The sequence below is a fragment of the Emys orbicularis genome, chromosome 21 (genome assembly GCF_028017835.1).
Source record: "Emys orbicularis isolate rEmyOrb1 chromosome 21, rEmyOrb1.hap1, whole genome shotgun sequence".
Lineage (NCBI taxonomy): Eukaryota > Metazoa > Chordata > Testudines > Emydidae > Emys > Emys orbicularis.
The window spans coordinates 8,301,476-8,326,030 of record NC_088703.1 but is presented as its reverse complement, the minus strand read 5'-3'; the positions used below and the strand labels follow the sequence as shown (position 1 = coordinate 8,326,030).

At 50.3% G+C, this 24,555-nt stretch overlaps 1 protein-coding gene across 1 annotated transcript in view; it reads right to left on the bottom strand.

The window, feature by feature from the left end:
* Positions 1–24,555, bottom strand: part of LOC135892880 (deleted in malignant brain tumors 1 protein-like) — a 145,579-nt gene that overhangs the window by 97,364 nt on the left and 23,660 nt on the right. Inside the window, 3 exon segments of the mRNA XM_065420649.1 lie at positions 5,993–6,322; positions 12,947–13,276; positions 22,183–22,486. Coding sequence (XP_065276721.1) covers positions 5,993–6,322; positions 12,947–13,276; positions 22,183–22,486 — 964 coding nt within the window.

The following is a 24,555-nucleotide window of genomic DNA, read 5'->3' as shown; positions in this document are numbered from 1 at the left end:
AGTGTATAAAGTGATGAGATTGTGCTGTATGGTGTGAATGAAATATGCTGCAAATTTGGGAGTAGCCCAGAAGGCAACTCCCCAGAAACAGCAAGGCATTTGACCAAATGGCTGGGTGGATGTTAAACAACCATCACCAGCCATTGTGCAGCAAGTGAATGACGATTAGCAATTCAATGACCATCACCTGAGAATTATTCAACCCTGGGACTCAGCAATGCCCACGCCCCCCCGCCAACATGATCACTAGCCCTTTCCTCGGGAGACAATTCCATCCACACCCCAAGGCAGAGATTGCACTGCTAGTACGGTTTCCCCTGATAGCTTCAGTTTTCCGTTCCTACTTCCCCCATTCCCCCCCCCCCACAACATGGTGCCTGGACTTGTGTTTGCCAGAGCACATGGACTAAACACATACTACAACAGCAGATAGTTCCAGCCTTTCCTTGGGAGACAATTCCATCCACACCCCAAGGCAGAGATTGCACTGCTAGGATGGTTTCCCCTGATAGCCTCAGTTTCCATTTCCTACCCCCCCACCCCAACCCTCTTCCCCACTGCCTCTTCCCTTCCACCCCCCTAAGAGGCAGTCACCCAGATGCCAGGGAGGGGGACCAAGCGCACTATATGGACATGTGGCCACTGTCTTTGAGAGGCAGGTGTCTCTGCCTGGGCAGGGAGAACAGCAGAGGAGACCAGGAGATGCTCCCGCACCCGCCCGCCCACTCACCATGCCCGTCCTGGTCCAGCTGCCCGGCAGGGCCTGGTACTCTCAGTCTCTCTGTGCTGTGGGGGTGCAGGGAATGTTTTTGGAGATGCCTCTGGCTGAACCCCCTGCCAAATGCAGAGAGCGGGGTGGCAGCTGGTGCCCCCCACCATGCAGATGGCCACCCCGCCAGCAGCCAGTTCTCAGCACAGCCACCTGGGAAGGGGTTTCAGTCCCCCCCAGCCACCCTCACCCCAAGACCCCCTTTGAAATACACTTACCAGCTCAGCTGCTGCTACTGGCTGCCTTTAGTTGGGTGAGAGGTTGAAGTGAGGCTAGGAGCTGCTCAGCTGCACTAGAGCCACAGACAGCAGCCTGCTGCCCAGGAGAAGCAGATAGGAGAAGGTGGCGGGGCTGCACCTGTGGGGACGCTCAGCCCCTGCTCCAGGAGCAGAGTTCCACTCGCTGATTGGCTGGTGGCCAAAAAACACCTAAACAGCACTGCCCACTACACACTGATCAGCAACTCAGAGCCGGAAAACCATCCTTGATGGGTGGCTCTGCAATGATTCCCCCTCCCCGCCGAACAGCTGATGGCTCGTGGGCCCCAGGGCCCCATTCTCACTCTTCCCCAAGGCCCGGCCCCGCCTCTCCTCCTCCCAGGAGCGGCTAGCTTGCTGGATCTCAGCCATTCCCCCTCCCCTACCTCCTGCTGCTGGGAGACAATTGATCGGCAGCAGGGAGAGGCAGGGCACGCACGCAGCACTGGGGGAGGAGCTTGGCTGCTGTGGCAAAGCCTCCCTTGCTACACATCAGGAGCCCAGCGCCAGCAGCGGTAAAGAGCGGGGAGCAGAGAAGAGCGGCTGCCCTGGGCCCTTTTGGACCGTGGGCCCGGCGCCATGGCAAATCTGCTATAGTCCCTACCACCCCATCCCTTCGCTTTCAGGGTAGTCATAAATAATTGATGTAATCAGGATGGTTTCTACGCGTATGTTCTGTTCCTGCCATTATCATGTTAAGTGTTCTTTCCCTCCCTCTGTCTCGCTGAAACAATGTTTGTCTCTGTAAGTACACAATAAATGCAAATGGATTAATAAGAAAATGTATATAACTGGTCACTGTAACATCATACTTTTGAAGCTGTTTATCAGTCTTCCCAGTGCCGTGAATAAACCTCTTCAGTATTGTCTGTGCTGCCTGATTCTTGGGGGAAAGGATCTCCTTTCTTCACAGTTTGGAGCAGTGAGCAGGGTGTGATTAGGAATTCTTGGAGAGTGTCTCACAACCAGGAATAGAGGTGAGTACCCTTTTACTTACCACCTCTAGTGCACACCTTGGTTTGGGACTCCCCAAGGCACCCCTTTGCACCCCCTTTTTTTTTAAATAGGAATCACATATCGGACACACAAACAAGAGGACTGAACAGGATTGTGTTTGTGGCCAGGGTTTTCGGGTTGCAGGGACCGCTGTAGGCAAAAGCTGCAACACCAAGTACTGAGCATCAGAGCATGCTTCAGTAGGTCGGAGAACAAGGGTTCCCGGTCGGTTCCCGGTCGGTTCCCCTGAAATGCCACTTCAGTGGATTTCAGGAAGCTGGGAAACAATATCGTACGACTTGCCCCAGGGCGCATCAATAATACCCTCTGCGGGGTACTTCAGCGAGGCATACTGGTTCCCTGTTCCTAGATAGTTCATAATTATTTAAATTCCTGGACTAACAGGGGGTACCTCACTTCATTCAGTACCCCTCTTAAAAATGGGGGGTATATTACAAATTTATTGGAAGCAATCAAAAACCATCCAAAGTGGCTGTAGTCAAAATCAAGGCACATACCAGAAACAATGACCCCTCTTTCCCTTGCAAATGCAGCCGCAGACAAGGAGGCTAAAGATGTTGCCACAATGCCCCAGGACAATTTCCGAGTAGCAGCCACCCAAATTCTTAATTTAAAACAAATTTCTCTACCTGAGATACAAGAGCAATGTCTGAAAGAGGAAAAATGGACATGGATTATAAATGCCTGCAAAACTGACAAAACCAACACCTGGGTCACAGAATGTTGAAAACCGAAGGACAGAATGTCAATTTACAAATACTCCTCTAGAACAAACAAACCATTCTATTTCCAGGGCCTTGGATGGATCGGTCAAAATTCACAACGTTTATAAGGCCACTAATGGGTTGGGAGAGTATCGGTGTGAATGTTTGTGGGAGGGTTGGGTACTCTTTATTAACCTAACAGTCGGGACCAGCTACAGTTTCTAATGCACCAATATGTTATTCGGGCCCTCACAGCCAAAAGACAAAAACATAGTATCTTAAGTAATATTGGAGGATTTTTTGGAAACACCAATTCTATACTAAATATGCTTAACCTAAATTCTGAGAGGTCATACAATTCTTGGGTCAAAAGCCAAACCACCCAAGCCCTTAGACATACTAACACAGGTTTATCCTATGCTCTTACTGCAATTGATGTAGCAATAAAGTATTTTACAAAATCATTAGAAAGACCTCAGATGCTATAGTCAACCAGGCCAAGTCACAAGCTAAAGGCCGTGCTTGTGATATGCTGGCTCGTGACGTATTTAACATTGCAAGAGAAGACATGCTAGATGTATGCCTGGGTTTCCCCCCTTCCCATACCCTTTCTTCCCCCACCCTTGCCCACATTGCAAGCGTTTCCACTCAATTGACAGTGGCCTCTTTACTTCCTCCAGACTCACCCTTCTCCTTTAATTTCCTCCTTGTGTATCCCTCTGTTATTCCTACTCATGTGTTTTCTTCTTCTTTCCATTTTAAGTCTATTGGATATGTAACTAACAATACAATGTACAAAGTAGGGCTGTCTGAATATCTGGCACCATCCCCCCACAATACCATACTAATGACAACATTGGACTGTTGCACAGAGACAAATAGCTATATCGTGTGTTCCTGTTCTATTCTCCATACTTTAACTCCGTCTTCTTCTATTGTTGTGGATGTCCTTCCTCTTATGCATGCTGAACCTGCTGTGCAAGTATCCGCTACTCAGTAGTGTTTTATCACTGCTGCATCTGACTACATGAATGGACCACTGCAGTGCCAGGCAAACGCTTCCATGTGCCTGCAGATTACTGACTCATTTACCCTAGGTGATGTGCACCTCCCCGGCCATGTGTTGACTGGAATCACAACGGCTCCTCGGTGGTATGACAACCTATACCTGGACAACACACCGATTCAACTGGCCAAGGAGCTGCTACTCAAAGTGGTCCTGGCTGCTGCTTCTGCGTCTGCCACCGTTCATAACAGCATCATTAAAGGCTGCATCCAAGTTCAACTCTCCAATCAAACCATCACACGACTGAAGGATCCTGTTTGTAATGCATCTTACAACCCCAACTCCTGGTAAACTATTGTACAAATAACAGCCATTGCTGCTTCTATATTTCTGTTACTAACCTCTATTGTCATGCGCGTGTACTTTAGACACATGCTTAAAAATCTCACTATGCTTCCTACCTTTGCCCCCTTCCCCCAACTCCCCTCTTCCTCCCCTCGCCCACCTCCCTTAGGTAACCCTAAGACAGATCATGTAAACCAAAGCATTAAAGTATTGACTACATCTCACCTGGGAGTTTGATTTGTCAAACGGGAGGGAACTTTTAGGCAAGGAGTTAAAAATTCAGTTAGCAGCTGAGGCAGAAACCCATGTAACTAACAAGCAGGCCCAGGGACAATGGCAGCTGTAAACACTTGATAACTTAAATGGTCAGATGTCCACACAGTCACTTGGCCTCTCAGTAAGGAAGAACAGTACAAACCCTCCACAGCTCTCCGGATATCTGTAAACACTCACCTCATTATGTTAAGTGTTCTCTCCCTCCCTCTCTCTCTCTGAAAAAATGTTTGTCATTGTAACTACATAATAAATGCAAATGCATTAATAAGAAAATGTATATAACTGGTCACTATAACATCATACTTTTGAAGCTCTTTATCAGTCTTCCTCGTGCCATGAATAAACCTCTTCAGTATTGTCTGTTCTGCCTGATTCTTCGGGGAAAGAATCTCCTTGCTTCACAACACCAACTGTCAGAGGGCACAGGGATGCCTAGAGTTATACAGGGATCCCCTGGGTGAGATATATGCACAATAGCTCACCAAAGGTGCCAGGTGATGCCTCTACCAAAAGCCAGCAGCCTGCTGGTCCATCTAATGGGAGCAAGAAGTTTGTATGGGACATAGTTGAAGAGAGATGTAAAATATAGAATATGATGCTGCAGAAGTGTTCAAGTGAAACTTGTCACCTGCGCCATGGCAATCCCTTCGGCTGAGCCAATCAGCACATAGAAAAAAGCACAGCCAGAGACAACACAGCCGTGGAGACAGGCTATATTCTCTGTCTGGGCCCAGTGGGGGCCTGAGAATTTACAAAGACAAAGGTCCCTCAGCACAAGTCTCCAAAAAGAGACCACTTCTGGGAAGAGACAATGGTCTGCACCTACAAAGAAAGAGGAGAGGAGACAGGAGCTCCCTTTCACACAGGAGACAGCTCACAGTATTTCTGTCAGGAACAGGAGATCACAACCAAGCCTGCAGTAAAACCATGGAAGGACTGTGCAGTTAGCGTTGCTCAACCAGACAGAAAAGTATCTCGTTCAATGACTCTAGGCGCTAGTCAGCGTGCTATGATTTTATTAGCCAAGGAGCCATTTCTTTCCAAGCCTTCTCCTTCCTACCCCTCGAATCTCTACACTCTGTGAAATCACTTGTGCTTGGTGTGACTATGAAGGAATCTAGAGCTTTCTGTTGATTGGAGCAGAGATGGGAGGTGGAGCTGGTCACCTTGGGACCGTGGTCCTTTGGGAGCAGCAGACATGTGACTGCTGTGAATGCCTAGCGAGACAGGGACTGGGTGCTGCAGGAGGACACTCCGAGGGCCGAGGGGTGAAGCATGCATATTACCAACCTTGACAGCGGTCACCCACCTCCACAAGGCCTAGCGGGAACAGCTTGTTTGGTTTGTGGCCGAGGGTGTCGGGGAGCTGCCCCCAGCGGGCACAGACAAGGCTTCCTCATGCTAGGGGCCCATGGCACTGCACTGGGGCATTAGGGCCAGCACAACTGCAAACGGAAAGCACCCCCAGCTGACACCCCCCTACGTGCAGTACAGGCCCTTAGCACCATGCTCGGGCACTGGGGTCAGCGCAGACTCAGACAGGAGACCTGAGTCTGTGCTGAAAGCTTCCCAGCCCGATCCCTGTACCACCCACAGTGATTTGATAGATGCAAGTTACCTGAGCACACAACACCGACATCTTCTCCGTGCGTACAGTTATTTTCTCCCCAAGGCCGAGCCCTGCAATCAGAGAGGGCAACTTCTGTCCCTGTGCAGTTCATGTTATCCAGCCAGATACGATCTGACCCTCGCCCAAATCGAGCCCCTCCTGGAGCTGATAACGCCGTCCCACAGCCCAGCTGCCTGCATACGACTCCTGCATCTTGTAAGTCCCAGTTGTCATCGCACACGGTTCCCCATCGATGGTTGTGAAGCACCTCGACCCTCCCAGCGCAGTGACTTGGGCTGTTCACCAGTCGGATCTGAGCCACTTCTGAGCTGCCAGCGTCTGCAAACACCCAAGGGAAGAAACACTCAGTGAGGTTCCTGTGCATTTAATCTCTCGTGTTGCTGGGGAACTTAGCGCCTCCTGCAGATGAATCTGATCGGTCTCTGCAAACAGCAACTGCCTGTCAAGGGCTCCCCACCACTGACCAGGCTAATCAGGTGGCCAATGTTGAAGTTTGTCCACTCCCCTCCCAGCCAGCTCTCACCTACTTAGACTGTCACCTAATTAGGCAGACTGGACTGCTGGTATTCGCTCCAGTGCAATACTGTGCAGTGCTGTGAGGCAGATGCTGGCATAAGCATTTTGGCGATTGGGAGCTGAACACATTCACCCATGTCATTAGTGGTTTCCTTAGCCTGACATCAGCATCAAATTTACATGCTTTGGCTCCATCACTCCCTGAAAATGTCACCTAGAATCCATCCCCATTAGAACTGCCTGGAGCGCAGGCACGGCTGCCAGGAACCTGCTGCGCACCAGGCTGACAATCGTTCTGACCAGGGCAGAGGCAATGCACACTTCCTACAAGCACGTTGGCCCCTCCTCAAGGAAACACCTGCCCCTGCGGTTCCTCCTGACTTGCCACGACTGACCTGGCAACATCATTTTGTGGCAGCCATTGCTGCACTCGTGTCTAGTGCTGCCAGGCCAGTACCAGTCTCGGATGAATGATGACAGAGCTGGGCTGACAGCAGTGTCCTCACAGAGGGGCAGCAACTCTGGGATAGAGAGACTGGCATGCTGATGGATTTTCAGAAGCCCTAACTTGTATCTGCCCATTTACAACCTGAGATGGAGATCCTGGAATAGGCTTAATGGGCCCCTGACTGGACTGGCCAGAGGGACTGCTGCAATGCAGAGATTTGGCTTGGCCTGATCTTCTCAGTGTGCCTGAGGGCAGCAGTCACACGTGGTGTAGCAGATCCCTGTTAGAAGACTGGACCTTGAGGATGCACAGTGAGATGACCAAACAAGCTAGAGGTGAGCAAGGACAGAATGAGCTCTCCCCTGATAACGAGTAATGAACTGCGGAGGGGGAAAGGCTGGTATTTACAAGAACACAGCCACTCTGCCTAGGTATCCAGCAAACAGAGCTGTATTGGCTGATGCTGGGTTACAAATCACTGTAGTACTTGAATGCAGGGGTAGTGAAATGTTGCTTTCCTGATTGTCTGAGTAAAGGGCAGCAGAACTGTGCTTAGCCTGCCCGGACTGAGGGGGTCACCCAGAACTGAACTGAACTCACTAACCAGGGGTCTCAGACACCAGATCCCTATGAAGAGTGAGAGGGGGTGGAGATGGATGTTTCTGCTCAGGGGGTGTGCGCTCTGTGTAAGAGGTCAAGGCATGGTTTAATCACCGCTCTTCAAAGATAGAGTTAATGAAGGCTCCATTCGGAGTCTTTTGGGTTTAAGTGATCACTAGAGCTGAAATCACCTGTGTGGAAGCAGAGCAAGACCTGACAGGGACTTGAAGGGGATGTCAATGCAAACAGTCCTTCTGTGAGCAAGTGTCAGGCTAGCTGTTAGCCTAATAATGCGAGATTTGTAGAAGCGAGGGTTGTATGAGGTGAGTGGGAAAGAACTGTGTGAGAAGTTGTTGCGACCTTGTGTAGATATATGGAATGTAGACTAGAGTCTAAATAAGTGAGGAAAATAAGATATCAGGATGGCCTATGTATAAACATTATGCAGCTGTTGCTTATTATTGTATGTAACAAAAAGTATAAATGCTTGCCTTAATTGTTTATCTTTCGAGAGACCTGCCTAGGTGGGGAAACCCTGTGTCCTAGTGCACTCTCGCCCTCTACGCAATTGCTTGAGATAATAAAGTATCTGCCTTTGCTGCACCCAACCAAAGAGTGAGAACTGTGTTTTTCTTCGACACCTGCTATGAGACAGTGTTTATGCCAAGCCTGCTTCAGCACTTAGGTTTCCCCACTAAGAGCTGACAGTCACTGAGAGCTGGATGAAGCCTCAAGAGAGCGACCGGCAGAGGTCACAGCGGAGAGGCCGGGGGCAGCAGAAGGTGAGGGCCAGCAGAGTGGTCAGTGACTGGCAGGGCAGCTGCCATCAGAGCAAGCACCCAGACAGCAGAGCGAGCCAGGCACTCTCCTCCCTGCCCCCTATGGTGGGAGCTAAACTCACACATGTGCACCTCTGAACTCTGGGTCTTTACTAACCAAGGACAACCACTGTGAGTGGGGTGCAGTGGAGGGAGAAGGGAGGCGCACCTTAAAGGAATTTTAGGTTTCTGGACTCAAGAACCTGAGGCAAAAGACACTGCACAACATACTGTGCGGGAGGTGTTTTGCTCATGGTTTTATGTTTATAAATCCTATTTGTGGCGTTTTCCCGAATGAATGCCAGGGGGCTTCCATCCTTTTATTAAAAAGTTTCTTTTCTGCACTGAGACTCTGTGCTTCCAAGAGGGGAATCTTTCCCTTGTAGAAGCACGCAGAGGGTGGTGTACAATTGTTCCAGGTTACTAGGTGGGAGCTCAAGCCGGATCTATACTCTTGAGAAATTGGCCCTGGATTTTTAGTTTGAATGAGCGGCTGCAGACTCTATTGACACCAAATCCAACCAGTGGAAGCTGCAGTTATCCAGGTCCCCATTGTGCTGCAGAGGAGTCTGACACCGAGATAAGTAGACGCCAACTGGCAGAGGGCACAGGGATGCCTAGAGTTATACAGCGATCCCCTGAGTGAGATATAGACATAGACAGCTGCAGAGGCAGAGGAGCCTGCAAACAGAGCTGTAAACAGGGGAGTTGGAGTTGGAGTTGGCAAGGGGAGTTTGTGGGGAAGACTAAGAGAGCCAGGCAGAGGAATAGACAGGGTAGTGAAGGGAGTGTGTGCTGGTCTGGCAGTGTTTTGGTGCTCATTGGGGGTTTGTTTTGCTGTGGGTGGTGGTGTTTTGCTTTTGGTTTTGTTTCCTGGACTAACAGGACTTAGCTGAGAAGGCTATGACAGATACAGAGGCAGCAGTGGTAGTGACACAAGCAGTGGAAGACACAATGAGGATGACTGGATGTGGAAGCTGCGGCATGTACATGATCCTGGAGTGGGTACCTGAAAAGCGTTTCTTCTGCATGAAATGCTGCCTGATAAAGCTGATGGAAGAAAAGATCTGAGGATTGGAGATGCAGGTGGAAACTCTGGCTGAGTTTAGAAGGGGGTTTGAGTGGATGATGGAGCAAAGACATGAGGAGGCTGAAGGGAAAAGCTCAGACTTGCAGATGGAAGCAGGACCAAAGAACTCTGAGGGGAGACTGCTGGGAGAGGAACGTGGACAGTGGAAGCATGTGACTAAGAGAACTGGGCTGATGAAAAGACGGGCTGGTGAAGGAGAAATGGAGCTCAGGAACAGGTTTGCTGAGTTGGAAAATGAAGAAGGGGCACAGCAGGTGGTCGCTGAAGGTGAGAGGGCAAGGAAGAAGAGAAGAGCAGGTAGTGCTGTAGGAAGAGTCAATGGAGATAACAACACCAAATATGAACCCGAGGAGGATATGGGATGGGTTGCAGAGGATTGCAAGGGACAATAGAAATTGAGAGGACTTTCAGCCAGAGGGAGCAGGGGATAGACCGGAGAATCGCACCATCACCAGGAAAAGGCAGGTCTACGTGATTGGGGACTCCTTACTGCGAAGAATAGACAGGCCTGTAACTAGAGCTGATCCGGATAACCGAAGGTTGTGCTGTCTGCTGGGTGCTAACATACAGGATGTGGACCTGAGGCTGAAAAGGATCCTAACAGGAGTGGGAAAGAATCATCTGATTGTCCTTCGTGTGGGAACAAATTATACGGCTAGATTCTCGCTAAAACCTATCAAGGGAGACTATGCCAGGCTGGGGAAGACGCTTAAGGAAATCGAGGCTCAGGTGAACTTCAGTGGGATTCTGCCTGTTCCTAGAGAAGGGCAACAAAGGTGTGACAAGATTATGATGATCAACAGATAGCTCAGACAGTGGTGCTATAAGTAGGGCTTTCGGATGTATGGCCACTGGGAAGCATTCATGGACAGAGGACTGTTCTCTCAGGATGGACTTCACCTGACTAGGGCGGGAAATGGATTTCTAGGATGGAGTCTGGCACAACTGATTAAGAGATCTTTAAACTAGGAAATTGGGGGAGATGGTTGGGAGATTTCCAGGTAATCTCCATGCCGGATTTTAACATTGAGAGGGAAGAAAATGAAGTAAGAAAGGATACAGCCGTGGGTAGGAGAATGGACATAAGGAGGAAGGGTAGTGTAGATACAAGACTAATAGGTGATACTGGCGGTAGAATATCTGTGCCTAATTGGGTAAAGAATGTGAGAGAAGCCAAAGAGCAAAAATTAAGATGTTTGTACACTAATGCGAGGAGCCTAGGTAACAAAATGGAGGAACTAGAGCTATTGGTGCAGGAAGTGAAACCAGATATTATAGGGATAACAGAAACATGGTGGAATAGTAGTTGTGACTGGTATGTGCTGTTTATAAAAGACAGAAATAAAGGCAAAGGTGGTGGAGTAGCATTGTATATCAATTGTGAGGTAGACTGTAAAGAAATAAGAAGTGATGGAATGGATAAAACAGAGTCTGTCTCGGCAAAAATCACATTGGAGAAGAAAGCTACGAGAGCCTCCCCTGGGATAATGTTTGGGTGTGCTACAAACCGCCGGGATCTGATTTGGATAAGGATGGAGACCTCTTTAATATTTTCAGGGTAATAAATACTAAGGGAATTGTGTGATCATGGGAGACTTTAACTTCCCAGATATAACTGGAGGACAAGTGCTAGTAATAATAATAGGGCTCAGATTTTCCTGGATGCGATAGCTGATGGATTCCTTCACCAAGTAGTTGCTGAACCAACAAGAGAGAATGCCATTTTAGATTTGGTTTTGGTGAGTAGTGAGGACCTCATAGAACAAATGGTTGTAGGGGACAACTTTGGTTGGAGCAATCATGAGTTAATTCAGTTCAATCTAAATGGAAGGATAATCCTGGGAGACTGCAGAGATTCCAGAAAACTGGAAAAGGGCAAACATAGTGCCCATCTATTAAAAGGGAAATAAAAACAACCCAGGAAACTACAGACCAGTTAGTTTAACTTCTGTGCCTGGGAAGATAATGGAGCAAGTAATTAAGGAAATCATCTGCAAACACTTGGAAGGTGGTAAGGTGATAGGGAATAGCCAGCATGGATTTGTAAAGAACAAATTGTGTCAAACCAATCTGATAGCTTTCTTTGATAGGATAACGAGTCTTGTGGATAAGGGAGACGCTCTGGATGTGGTATACCTAGATTTTAGTAAGGCATTTGATACGGTCTCGCATGATATTCTTATCGACAAACTAGGCAAATACAATTTAGATGGGGCTACTATAAGGTGGGTGCATAACTGCCTGGATAACCGTAAAAGAGAACTGGATACATTAATGGAGGTTAAGTCCATTAATGGCTAATAGCCACGATGGGTAAGGAATGGTGACCCTAGACTCTGTTTGTCAGAGGGTGGAGATGGATGGCAGGAGAGATATCACTTGATCATTAGGTGTTAGGTTCACTCCCTCTGGGGCACCTGGCATTGGCCACTGTCGGTAAACAGGATACTGGGCTAGATGGACTTTGATCTGACCGAGTATGGCCGTTTTATGTTCGTATGTAAAACCCTGGAAGGACTGTGGGGTAAGCGGTGCTCTACCAGACAGAAAAGTATCTCGTTCAATGAGTCTAGGCTCTAGTCAATGTGGTATAATTTTATTTGCCAATAGAACAATTTCTTTCCAACCCTTCTCATTGCTACCCCTCAAATATGTACACTCTTTGAAATCACTTGTCCTTGGTGTGACTAGGAAGGGTTCTAGAGCTGTGTGTTGATTGGAGCAGAGATGGGAGGTGGTCTGTGACTGCTGTGAATGCCCAGTGGGACAGGGACTGGGTGCTGCAGGGGTACGCTCGGACGGCCGAGGGGGTGAAGTGTGCCTATTGCCAACCTGGAGAGAGGTCAACCTTCTCTCAAAGGCCTACAGGGCACTAGAGGGCACGGCTTGTGTGGCCTGTGGCCGAGGGAGTCAGGGAGCTACCCCCCAGCGGGCACAGATAAGGCTTCCTCATTCTAGGGGCCCATGGCACCGCGGTGGGGCATCAAGGCCAGCATAACTGCAAACGGAGAGCGCCCCCTACTAACGCACCACTACCTGCAATACAGGCCTTTAACACCATGCTGGGGCACTAGGGTCAGTGCTGACTGAGGGCAGATCTTCACTACCTGCCAGATCGGAGGGTACTGATTGATCTATTGGGGATTGATTTATCGTGTCTAGTGTAGACGGGATAAAATAGATCCCCGATGGCACTCTCCGTTGACTCCGGAACTCCAGCTCGCGAGAGGAGGAAGCGGAGTCGACGGGGGAGTGGCAGCAGTCGACTCGCTGCTGTCCTCACAGCCAGGTAAGTCGACCTAAGATACGCCGACTTCATCTATGCTATTCGCGTAGCTGAAGTGGCGTATTTTAGGTCGACCCCACTCCCCAGTGTAGACCAGGGATCAGACAGGAGAGCTGGGTCTGTGCTGAAAGCTTCCCAGCTCAATCCCTGCACCACCCACAGTGACGTGATGGATGCAAGTTACCTGAGCACACAACACCGACATCTTCTCCGTGGTTACAGTTATTCTCTCCCCAAGACCGAGCGCTGCAATCAGAGAGGGCAACTTCTGTCCCTGTGCAGTTGACGTCATCCAGCCAGATACGGTCAGATCCTTGCCCAAATCGAGCCCCTCCTGGGGCTGATAATGCCGTCCCACAGCCCAGCTGCCTGCATACGACTCCGGCATCCTGTAAGTCCCAGCTGTCATCACACACGGTTCCCCACTGACGGTTGTGAAGCACCTCGACCCTCCCAGCGCAGTGACTCCTGCTGTTCACCAGTCGGATCTGAGCCACTTCTGAGATGCCAGCGTCTGCAAACACCCAAGGGAATAAACACTCAGGGAGGTTTCTGTGCATCTGATCGCTTGTGTCACTGTGGAACGTAGCGCCTCCTGCAGACGAATCTGACCGGTCTCTGCACATAGCAACTGCCACTGACCAGACTAATCACTTCGGCAATGTTGAAGTTTGTTCACTCCGCTCCCTGCCAGCTCTCACCTACTTAAACTGTCACCTAATTAGGCAGACTGGACTGCAGTCTGCCCAGCCTGCTTCAGCACTGAGGTTTCCCCACTAAGAGCTGACAGTCACTAAGAACTGGGTGGCGCTTCAACAGAGCGACCTGCAGAGGTCACACTAGAGCGGCCGGGGGCAGCAGAAGGTGAGGGCGAGCGGAGAGATGAGTGGACGGCGGGGTAGCTGCCACCAGAGCCAGCACCCAGACAGCAGAGCGAGCCAGGCGCTCTCCTCCCCGCCCCAAAGGTGGGAGCTGAACTCACACAGGTGCACCTCTGAACTCTGGGTCTTCGCTAACCAAGGACAACCAGTGTGAGTGGGGTGTGGGGAGAGAGAAGGGGGGGCACCTTAAAGGAAATTTTGGTTGCTGGACTCGAGAACCTGAGGCAAAAGACACTGCCCAATATATTCTCGGGATGGTGTTTTGCTCATGGTTTCATGTTTATAAATCCTGTTTCTGGCGTTTTCCCAAGTTAATGCCGGGGGCCTTCCCTCCTCTTATTTAAAAGTTTCTTTTCTTCACTGAGACTCTGTGTGTAACTTTAGCGCCCTCGTGGCCCAGATGGAGTCTGCTCTGCAGGCAGCTCTGGCCAAGAGAAGGCGTGCGCAGGAACGCAGCAGGAGAAATCCCTTCCACCCCAGGGGCACCTGTTCCAAACCCCCCAGAGTGAACACACACACACACAGGAAAAGTACAGTGGATATAACAAGGGAAATATTTATTTACAGAGGGATGAGAGGAGAAAAACAACAAGGGGAAATATAGAGGGAGCAGTAAGACAGGGCTGCATCCAAGCCAAGGCCCCACAGGCCCAGTGGTAGCACAGTCTGACAGGGCAGACACCGAGCAATGTGTCTGCACACAGAGTTCAGGAGTCCTGAGCAAAGTTCCAGTCCAGTGGTGAGTCTTGGGTGCTCCTGGTCATCTTCGGCGCCAGTGAACTTTCCCCCAACAAACCCCTCCGGTGCCCCCTTCTGCCGCTCTCTGCAAAGCCACACAGAGCGACCACCTCCCCACTTAACTATCTAGCAACCTCCCTCCTTGTCCCCAATGCAGTGTCACAAGCCCCAGTACTCGCAGCTCTGGGCAGCAGTGATACTGGGTCCAGCTCCAGCCTGTCCTTCTTGGGCAGTTCCTCCCTGGCACAGTGCTCCTCCTGGGTCCTGTCCTGGGGTGTTCCCAATCGGCCCTGTCCTTCCCAGTCTTCAGGCAGGCTCTCTGCTGCTTCACTTTTCCAGGGCCTGCAGGCTGCCTCTCCCTCTCCCTGGAGCTCCAGTGCTGCCCCCTGGAGTTACCCTCCTTTTTTCTTACTCTCCCCCTCCCCCTTAGGAAAAAGATTTAAAGGGCCATGCTCTTTAAACCCCAAAGGGGTTACACTCTCCCCCCCCAAAAGAAATAATCCTTGATGTCCCCATCAAGGTAGGCAACTTTAAACCATGGATTTCCAGTAGGAGACCCAGGGCCCCCATTTATCAGAAGCATTTCCATCATTTATCCCACAGGACCCCGAGGGGTGGAACAGGTTTTCCATGAGGCAGCTTGCCCTCCGTGGCACCCCAGGGATCTGTAGGTCACTGGGTTCCCCTAACCGATCATACGTCAGCACACACCTGGGCTTCCCTTCCCTAGAGGAACGTCTAGGCTGGCTGTTGGGTATTGGCTGAGGTGATACCACTGAACATGGAGGCAAGATGATGGGTTCTTGAGGCACAAATTTGAGTGCATTTGGGTTTAAAGTGGCTGTTTGGGGTACAGGGTTTTCTGCCTGCACTGAACCTTTCTCATCATGTTTTTGGGGGGTCTCCACAGCTTGGGACAGTGGGGCCTCGGGAGTGCTCAGTGTGGGTTCTTCCCCTTCACCATCTTTTTGTGTGACAACAAGAGGATCCATTAGGGTTGGGGCATTTCAAACTGGATGTTTGCCAGACCCCATTTCATCCTCACTCTTTGAGGAGCTGGGTGTTTGCAAAGGACAGGTATATTTCCGTCGTTGGGACCGTGTCCGACTCGCAGGGCCGGGAGTCTCAGAATTTGTGGAAACATTTTTATGGGGAAACAATACTTGTTCTACAGGTAACAGATGATTCCGGTGGAGAGGTTTGGTGGGGCCGTGACTGCCCTCAGGACGTATGCGATACACTGGTAGATTCCCAAGTTTCTTCTCTATAATGTATGGGTGTGACTTCCAACGATCTGCAATTTTCTGTTTTTCCTGTAGTCCGAGATTTCGGGCCAAAACTCGGTCCCCAACCTGAATCTCCTGTTGCCTCACTTGCTGATCATATCGGGTTTTATGCTTTTGATTTTGGTGACCAGCTGCTTGCGTCGCTATGCCTCCTTTAGTTGATTTCTTAAGCGAGTCACATACCCCAAGTATGTTTCTGGGAGTGCCCCATTTGAAGACACTCCAAAACAGAGTTTAATTGGCAACCGGGCCTTTTGACCGAACATTAACATGTATGGTGTGAACCCAGTTGCATCGTGTTGAGTGCAGTTATACACATGTACCAAATGCTCCACGTGCTGGCTTTAGTATTTTTTTTGCTCAGGCTTCAGAGTTCCCAGCATGTTCAGTAGTGTGCGGTTGAATCGTTTTGGTAGTGGATCCCCTTGGGGATGATAAGGGGTGGTGCGTGATTTTTTTGATCCCCATGATCTTACAAAGTTCTTTTATTAACCGACTTTTAAAATCCCGTTCCTGATTTGAGTGTAGTTTGGCGGGCAACCCATAATGGATGAAGAACTTTTCCCACAGGATTTTGGCAACTGTGGACGCTTTTTGATCTTTGGTGGGATAAGCCTGGGCATAACGAGTAAAATGGTCCGTGATCACCAAGATATTTGCAGTAACCCGGCGGTTAGGCTCTAATGACAGAAAGTCCATAAAGACAAACTCCATGGGTGCAGAACTTGTAATGCTGACAAGAGGAGACGCTTGCTTAGGCAGAGTCTTTCGATGGATACATCTGGTGCAGGTGCGAATATGGTGGGTGATGTCAGGCCCCATCCGGGGCCAATAGAATCTTGCCTTAACTAGGGCCTTCAATTGCTCGACTCCCAGATGCCCCATTCGATCGTGGCAGGCCTCTAACATGCCTCGCCGGTACTTCTGCGGTAGCACCAATTGCTTAAGGTGAGGCCTCTGGGGATGCTTCTGCCCTCGGTAAAGTCGTCCATCCCGAAACAATAGGCGATCCCATTCTTTCAGCAAAAGGGCCTCCTTTGGATGACTTGGTCGAATAGCCCTGGGATCCTTTCCCCTTTCCAATGCATAAAGAATGTCCTTTATTCGTGGATCAGCTTGCTGGGCATGCTCCACCTTTTGATCCTTTAGTTTGGGCAGCTGAGGGTCCTGTACTCTAGTAAAACTTGAGTAGACTATGGGTATGGCTTTTGGTGGTGCACCCAGACAGTTAATTGCTTGTTTTTCATTGGCTGTGGATTTTTTCTCCACAATGGATACCCATTGGCATAAAGCTCTCAATTCAGGGGTCTCCACATTTATTTGGTTATTGGGTAATAAATCCTTAGAGTGAGGCTGCCTAGACAAGGCATCTGCATCCATGTTTGTTCGACCAGGTCGATACTGCAGAGTGAAATCATAGGCAGAGAGTGCCGCTAACCATCGGTGCCCTGCTATGGATAATTTTGCTGTTGTTTTCATGTATGTTGAAGGATTATTATTGGTTTTTACAGTGAACTTGGTCCCATAGAGGTAGTTACGGAACCTCTCTGTGATGGCCCATTTTAATGCCAGGAACTTCACTTGATGAGCAGGGTAGTTTCTCTCAGGCGGTGTGAGACCCCGACTTGCAAACGCTACCGGTTGGAGTTTGCCCTCACGCGCTTGATAAAGGACAGTGCCTAAACTGGTGTAGCTTGCATTAACATGAAGTTCATATGGCTGGGTGGGATCAGCGTACACCAAAACAGGTGCTTGCGTGAGCTGTTGAATGATTTTACGGAAAGCTTCTTCACACTCAGCAGTTCACCGCTTTCCAAAAGGTGCACCCACATTAAAGTATTGATGCCGAGGTGAGTTTTCCTTCTTCTTATTTGTGTGGGGGGGTATCCCTTGGTGAGCTCTGTGAGTGCATGTACAATGTACGAAAAATTCTTGATAAACTTGCGGTAATAGCCACAGAATCCCAGAAACTACCGTAATTCCTTGAGAGTTGTGGGCCTTGGCCAGGTGGTTACCGCCTTCACCTTCTCTGGGTCTGTAGCTATACCATCTGCAGACACTATGTGTCCCACATACCGCACGGATGTCTGGCAGAAAATGCACTTGTCTAAGGAGAACTTGAGGCCAGCCTGTTCCAAACGATCCAGGACTTTGCACAGCCGAGTCTCGTGTTCTTCTAAAGTGCGCCCGAACACTATGATGTCATCCAGGTACACCAGACACTCCAACAGGTGCATGTCCCCTACCACCCGCTCCAGATACTCCCTGAGGCATGCGATTAAATTGGTAAAACCCTAAAGGGCAGATGAATGCTGTCTTTTCCCGGTCCTCTGGTGCCATGGGCACTTGATAGTATCCACTGCGGAGGTCAAGGACAGAGAACCAGCAGCTACCATTCAGACTATTCAAGGCGTCATCCACCCGGGGCATTGTGTATTGGTCAGGGGTCGTCCGCCGGTTCAGAGTGCGATAGTCAATGCACATGCGCACCTTTCCACTTTTTTTTTCGTACTACAACGATCGGCGATGCGTAGGGGCTCCTGGATTTCTCAATGATACCTGCTTGAACCAGTTCCTGTAGGTGCTGCCTCACATCTTTAATATCAGCGGGGGCTAATTGTCTTGACCTCTCTCGAAAAGGCCGACCATCCTGCATTTGGATATGGTGCTTCACATCATGTGCACACCCAACATCCCATTCGTGCATAGAGAAAACAGCCTTCCTTTTGACTAACTTCTCACACAGGTGGTTCTTCCACTCAGCAGGAATGGGGGAATCCCCAAACTGGAAACTATCCCTCCCAAAAGGTCTAGCCTTGGTCTTTTCTTGGGATGGGGGACCCCTTGCTCGCTGGTATGCGGCTTTACATAAAGCATGCATTGGCAGCTCCTGCAGATAGTTGTTCCCTGCCATTTCATGGCATTTCCACGCCAATTTTTGGAACAGGTTTGCATTTGTTCCTAGGATTAAAGGTGCATACTTTCTTTCCTTTGGATTTGGACAGACCAGTGCCAATGTTTCTATTTCCTGGTTTACCCCTGCAACATTCTTTGGAAACTGAACATTTAACAGGATATATCCCAGATAAGGACAGGAGTCACAGCCAATTCCCCAGACTGTCAGGCCAGACAGGGGATGCAAGGGTAAATGCTGCCGGTGTTCTCGGTAGTAAGATTCATAGAGTATGGTGACCTGTGATCCGCTGTCCAGCAATGCCTCACACGATCGTCCTTCTATACGAACGGGTACTATAGCCTGGGGGCCTATCAGCCCATCTGGGTAACCCCTGTTTGTGGTTTTTTCTGGGGAGCCTTGGAATTTCAGGGGCTTGGGTTGCTTCTTCCCCAAGCCCGGTTGGTGTTTCCCTGAAGCTTCCTAATGGTCTGCTGCAATCTTTGAGATACCCTTGCATGATCTGTCTTGTTTTGGCAGTCCAAGGCATAGTGACCATTTCTTCCACAGTTATAACAGAAACCTTTTCGCTGGCTATCACCCCTCCTGCTACTCTCCCCTCTTGAGGATGGCACAGTATGTCCCTGAGCCTTCATTATGGCCACTTCTTGGGTCAAATTTCTCAGTGCTGCTGCCACTGACGGGGCATCTTCCATCTCTTCAAGCACTGTAGTGGTGCGACTCCCTGCCATCTTCGGCTGCACTACTGCATCCACTTGCAACAATCGCTCCTCCTCTTCACGTATCTTTCGAATGAGCTTGTGGAATGGGGGTGGGTTTTGGGCCCGCTCCCTCAGCTGCAGTCGCCACAACATCAACCCATCTTGTCGGGTGCCCCGAAGGATTTGGTCCAACCTAGCGGAATCAATGCTCTTGGTGGGGATGCCCTCCTTCCGCACTACCTGCTGTAGCAAATCCTTTAGTCTCCTGATGAAATTCGACAATCGTTCATGGGGCTCCTGATAGGTATGGCGGAACCGATAATACAGGTCTTCACTGCTATTAGTAGTACCTTAGACACTCTCAAGAGCGGTTAAATAGTCTTGCACTGTGGCAGCTGGTTGTGAGTCTTTCAGGGCTTGGATAATTCACATGGCAGGTCCCCTCAGACTCTCAAGCACACGTTTCCGCTTCTCAGCATCAGAGCATTTCCACTCTTGGACAAGTGGCACCATAAAATCCCTCCAGGTCTCGTAATCCTCCTCTCCTGGGGGTACAGGTGACACCCCCGCTTGTATGGAGCACTTTTATATACCGGCCTCAATGCATCTTTGAGAGTGTTTCCCAGCTCTTTGGCCCATCCCACCAGTCTGGGTGCTGCAGGTGTTGGAGCCCCTCCTAATGCCAAAATTAATTCTTCTCTTGTCCGCTTCTCATCCACCATCAGAGCTTGCAATTTCTGTGCTAAAGAATCCACCTCAAGTGACACAGGCACACTAGGCGGGGACTGCTCTGCTCCCAGAATTGTCCAGGGAATACCTTCTACTTGCACCTCTTTGGGCACTTTATCAAGATCTGTTTCCTTGGAGTGAGTACATAGTGCTACCATGCCCTTCACTTTGCGGTTGTAAATACGGGTGCGGACCTTTACTCTCCCCAGTATTTCAGCTGCATCTAAGCTCTCCTCAATTTCATTTGGTTCCATCTTTTCTGGGAACCCCGCCACCAGCACAGCTTTGGTTACTGGGATTTGTGCCCCTTGGCACAGGTTTTCTAATAATCCTCTCTTCATTTTTTTTTTTTTTTTTTACTGAGATTGAACCCGGCCTTAGTCACTTCCGACGCCACTGGCAGTACGGTTACATAGATATTGACTTCTCACATACACAAAAGAAGAAGATGGCCCCAATGACATTCAGCCACTTCTGGGGTAGGTCAGGGCAGCTGAGAAACAGGACAGTGAAATATGTAAGCTGTATAGTACAGGAAGTGAGGAAGAATTGTGTCTCATGTGTCTAGGTCTTGGGGAAGTTACAACTTCAGGAATAATTCCCTGAAATGCAAATCTGCCGGAACACAGTGCTTAGGAACCGGACTCTTCAGAAATTGGCCCTGCAGGCTCCATTGACACCAAATTCAACCAGTGGAAGCTGCAGTTACCCAGGTCCCCATTGTGCTGCAGAGGAGTCTGGCCCAGAGATAAGTGGATGCCAACTGGCAGAGGGCACAGGGATGCCTAGACTTATACGGGGATCCAAAGGGTGAGATACATGCACAATAGCTCACCAGAGGTGGTATGTGAGGTGTCTACCAAGAGCCAGCAGCCAGCAGCCCACTGGTCACCCTAATGGGGGCAAGATGTTTGTATGGGACATAGCTGAAGAGAGATGTAAAATGTAGAATATGATGCTTCAGAAGTGTAGTGAAGCTTGTCACCTGCGCCATGGCAATCCTTCGGCTGTGCCAATCAGCACATAGAACAATGCACAGCTGTGGAGACAGGCTATATTCACTGTCTGGGCCCAGTGGGGGCCTGAGAATTTACAAAGACAAAGGTCCCTCAGCACAAGTCTGGGCTGAGTGGGGGCCTGAGAATTTAACCCTCAGCACAAGTCTCCAAAGAGAGACCACTTCTGGGAAGAGACAATGGTCTGTACCTACAAAGAAAGAGGAGAGGGGACAAGAGATCCCTTTCACCCAGGAGGCGACTGACAGCGTTTGTCTCAGGAACAAGAGACACAGCCAAGCCTGGAGTAAAACCCTGGAAGGACTGTGGCGTGAGCGTTGCTCTACCAGACAGAAAAGTATCTCGTTCAATGAGTAAAGGCTCTAGTCAGCGTGATATGATTTTATTGGCCATGGAACCATTTCTTTCCAACCCTTCTCCTTGCTACCCCTCAAATCTCTACACTCTGTGAAATCACTTGTTGTTGGTGTGCTTATGAAGGGATCTAGAGCTGTGTGCTGATTGGGGCTGAGATGGGAGGTGGAGCTAGTCACCTTGGGACCCTGTTCCTTTGGGAGCAGCAGATCTGTGACTGCTGTGAATGCCCAGCAAGGAAGGGACTGAGTGGTACAGGGAGACACTCGGAGGGCTGAGGGGTGAAGTGTGCCTATTGCCAACCTGGAAAGAGGTCACCCCCCTCTCCAAGGCCTAGAGGGCATGGCTTGTGTGGCCCCTGGCCAAGGGAGTCGGGGAGCTGCCCCCCATCGGGCAAACACAAGGCTTCCACATGCTAGGGGCCCATGGCACTTCACTGGGGCATTAGGGCCAGCACAACTACAGAGAGCGCCCCCTACTGACACACCTCTACCTGAAGCAAAGGCCCCCTAGCACCACACTAGGGCACTGGGGCTGGCACTGACATCAAGAAGAGAGCTTGAGCGTCCCCTACTGAGCCCTCACACCGCTCCCTGCAGCACAGGCCAATAGAACCGCACAGGGGAATTAGGGTCAGCACAGACTGAGAGGAGAGTGCTCCCTATTGGAATTGCCATACTGCTCCCTGAAGCACAGACCCCAAGCACCATGCTGCGGTCAGCTCTGGCTGTGAGGTGACAAGGCCCGCTAATGAGTTTCCCACCCTCCTTCCTACAAGGCAGGGTGGTAGATGAAGGTTACCTGAGCACACAACACCGGCATCTTCTCCATTGGTACAGTTATTCTTTCCCCAAGGCCAAGCCCTGCAATCGGAGAGGGCAACTTCTGTCCCTGTGCAGTTGATGTCAGCCAGCCAGATACGGTCTGATCCTCGCCCAAATCGAGCCCCTCCTGGGGCTGATAACGCCGTCCCACAGCCCAGCTGCCTGCACACGACTCCGGCATCCTGTAAGTCCCAGCTGTCATCACACACGGTTCCCCACTTCTGGTTGTGAAGCACCTCGACCCTCCCAGCGCAGCGACTCGGGCCGTTCACCACTCGGAGCTGAGCCACTTCTGAGATGCCAGCGTCTGCAAACACCCAAGGGAATAAACATTCAGGGAGGTTCCTGTGCGTCCGATCTCTAGTGATGCTGTGGAAAAAACGGTTACCTACCTCTCGTAACTGTTCTTCTTCAATATGTGTTGCTCATGTCCATTCCAATAGATGTGCACACACTACGTGCACGATTGTTGGAAGGTTTTTCCCCCTAGCGGTACCTGTCGGGTGGGCTGTGGAGACCCCTGGTGTGGTGCTTTCATGACAGTGTATATCGGTCACTGCCGACCCGCCACCTGCTCAGTTCCTTCTTGCCGGAATATTCCGACAGAGGGAAGACAGGTGGGATTCGGAATGGACATGAGCAACACATCTCACAGAGCAATAGTTACGAGAGGTAGGTAACCGTTTTTGTTCTTCAAGTGATTGCTCATTTGCATTCCAATAGGTGACTCCCAAGTAGTTTCCCTGGGGGAGGGGTCAGAGTTCACCTGGTTGAGGAATGCAGGACTGCCCTGCCAAAGGCTGCATCGTCCCTTGCCTTTTGGGTAATGGCGTAGTCTGACGTGAAGGTGTGAATAGAGGACCACATTGCTGCCTTGCATATTTCCTGGGTAGGGACCTGTGCCAGGAATGCTGCGGACAACGCCTGTGCTCTTGTGGAGTGCACCGTAAGCGAAGGGGCTGGAATTTTAGCCAGGTCGTAGCAAGTCCCGATACAGGACATGATCCATGATGAAATGCGCTGGGACGAGATCGGAAGCCCCTTCATCCTTTCTGCTATTGCAATAAAGAGCTGTGGTGATTTACGAAATGGCTTTGTGTGGCCAATGTACAATGGTAGGGAACGCCTGACATCCAAGGAATGGAACATGTGTTCTCTGTTACTGGCATGTGGCTTAGGGAAGAACACAGGTAAAAATATGTCCTGGTTCATATGAAACTGGGAGACTACCTTTGGCCGAAACGCGGGGTGAGGTCGTAGCTGCACCTTGTCTTTATTTAAGACCGTATAGGATGGCTCGGAAGTCAGCGTTCTGAGCTGGGATACCCTTCTGCCCGAGGTTATGGCCATCAGAAAGGCCACCTTCCAGGAAAGGCAGGACAGAGGGCAGGTCGCCATGGGCTCGAAAGGGGGCCCCATGAGCATGGACAGGACCAGGTTGAGGTCTATGTGGGGAAAGCCTCCACCTCTGGGAAATCGAGTGTGTGATGTCTGGCCTGAAGGATCATTCTTGACTGCGAAATGAGCAGCTGAGGTGATCAGCTAGCTTGTTTTGTGCTCCCGGAAGGTGTGACGCCTCTAGGTGTATCGAGTGAGCCATGCAAAAGTCCCACAGCTCAAGGGCTTCCTAGCTCAGGGGAGAGGAACAAGCACTACCTTGTTTGTTTATATAGAACATCGCGGCACCACCGACACACATGCACCCTGAAGGTGAGCCTGGAATGCTTGGCATGCCAGACGAACCGCCCTCAGATCCCTTACATTGATGTGCAGCGATAGTTCTGTGTGGGACCATAGGCCTTGGGTTCTGATATTGCCCAGGTGCGCTCCCCAACCGAGCGCTGAGGGGTCCGTGACTAGCGATAGCGTAGGATGGGGTTGGGCAAAGGGTACTCCTGCTGCAACCACCAGTGGAGAGACTCGAGAATGCCAGTGGGGAGGGTAACTATCCGGTCCAGTGGGTCCCTGCCAAGCCTGTGTACCCTCGCCAAACACGCCTGGGGGGGGCAAAGGCGTAACCCGATGTGCTGGACCACGTATGTGCAGGCCGCCATATGCCCCAACAGTTTCATGCAATTTCTGGCCGTGGTTGTGGGGAATCAGCGAAGGTTTTCGATAATGTCCATGAGGTGCTTGGAAGCGCAGCTCGGGCAGGAACGTCCTGGCCTGTGTGGAGTCCAAGAGAGCTCGTATGAATTCTATTCTCTGCATCGGGGCTAGGGTGGATTTGGGAAGGTGGCCCGAGCCACTGACACATGCTCTGCAGCCTGTGCTTGTGACACGGCCTTGATGAGCCAGTTGTCCAGGTACGGAAATACTTGCACCTGATGTTTGCGGAGGAAGGCTGCAA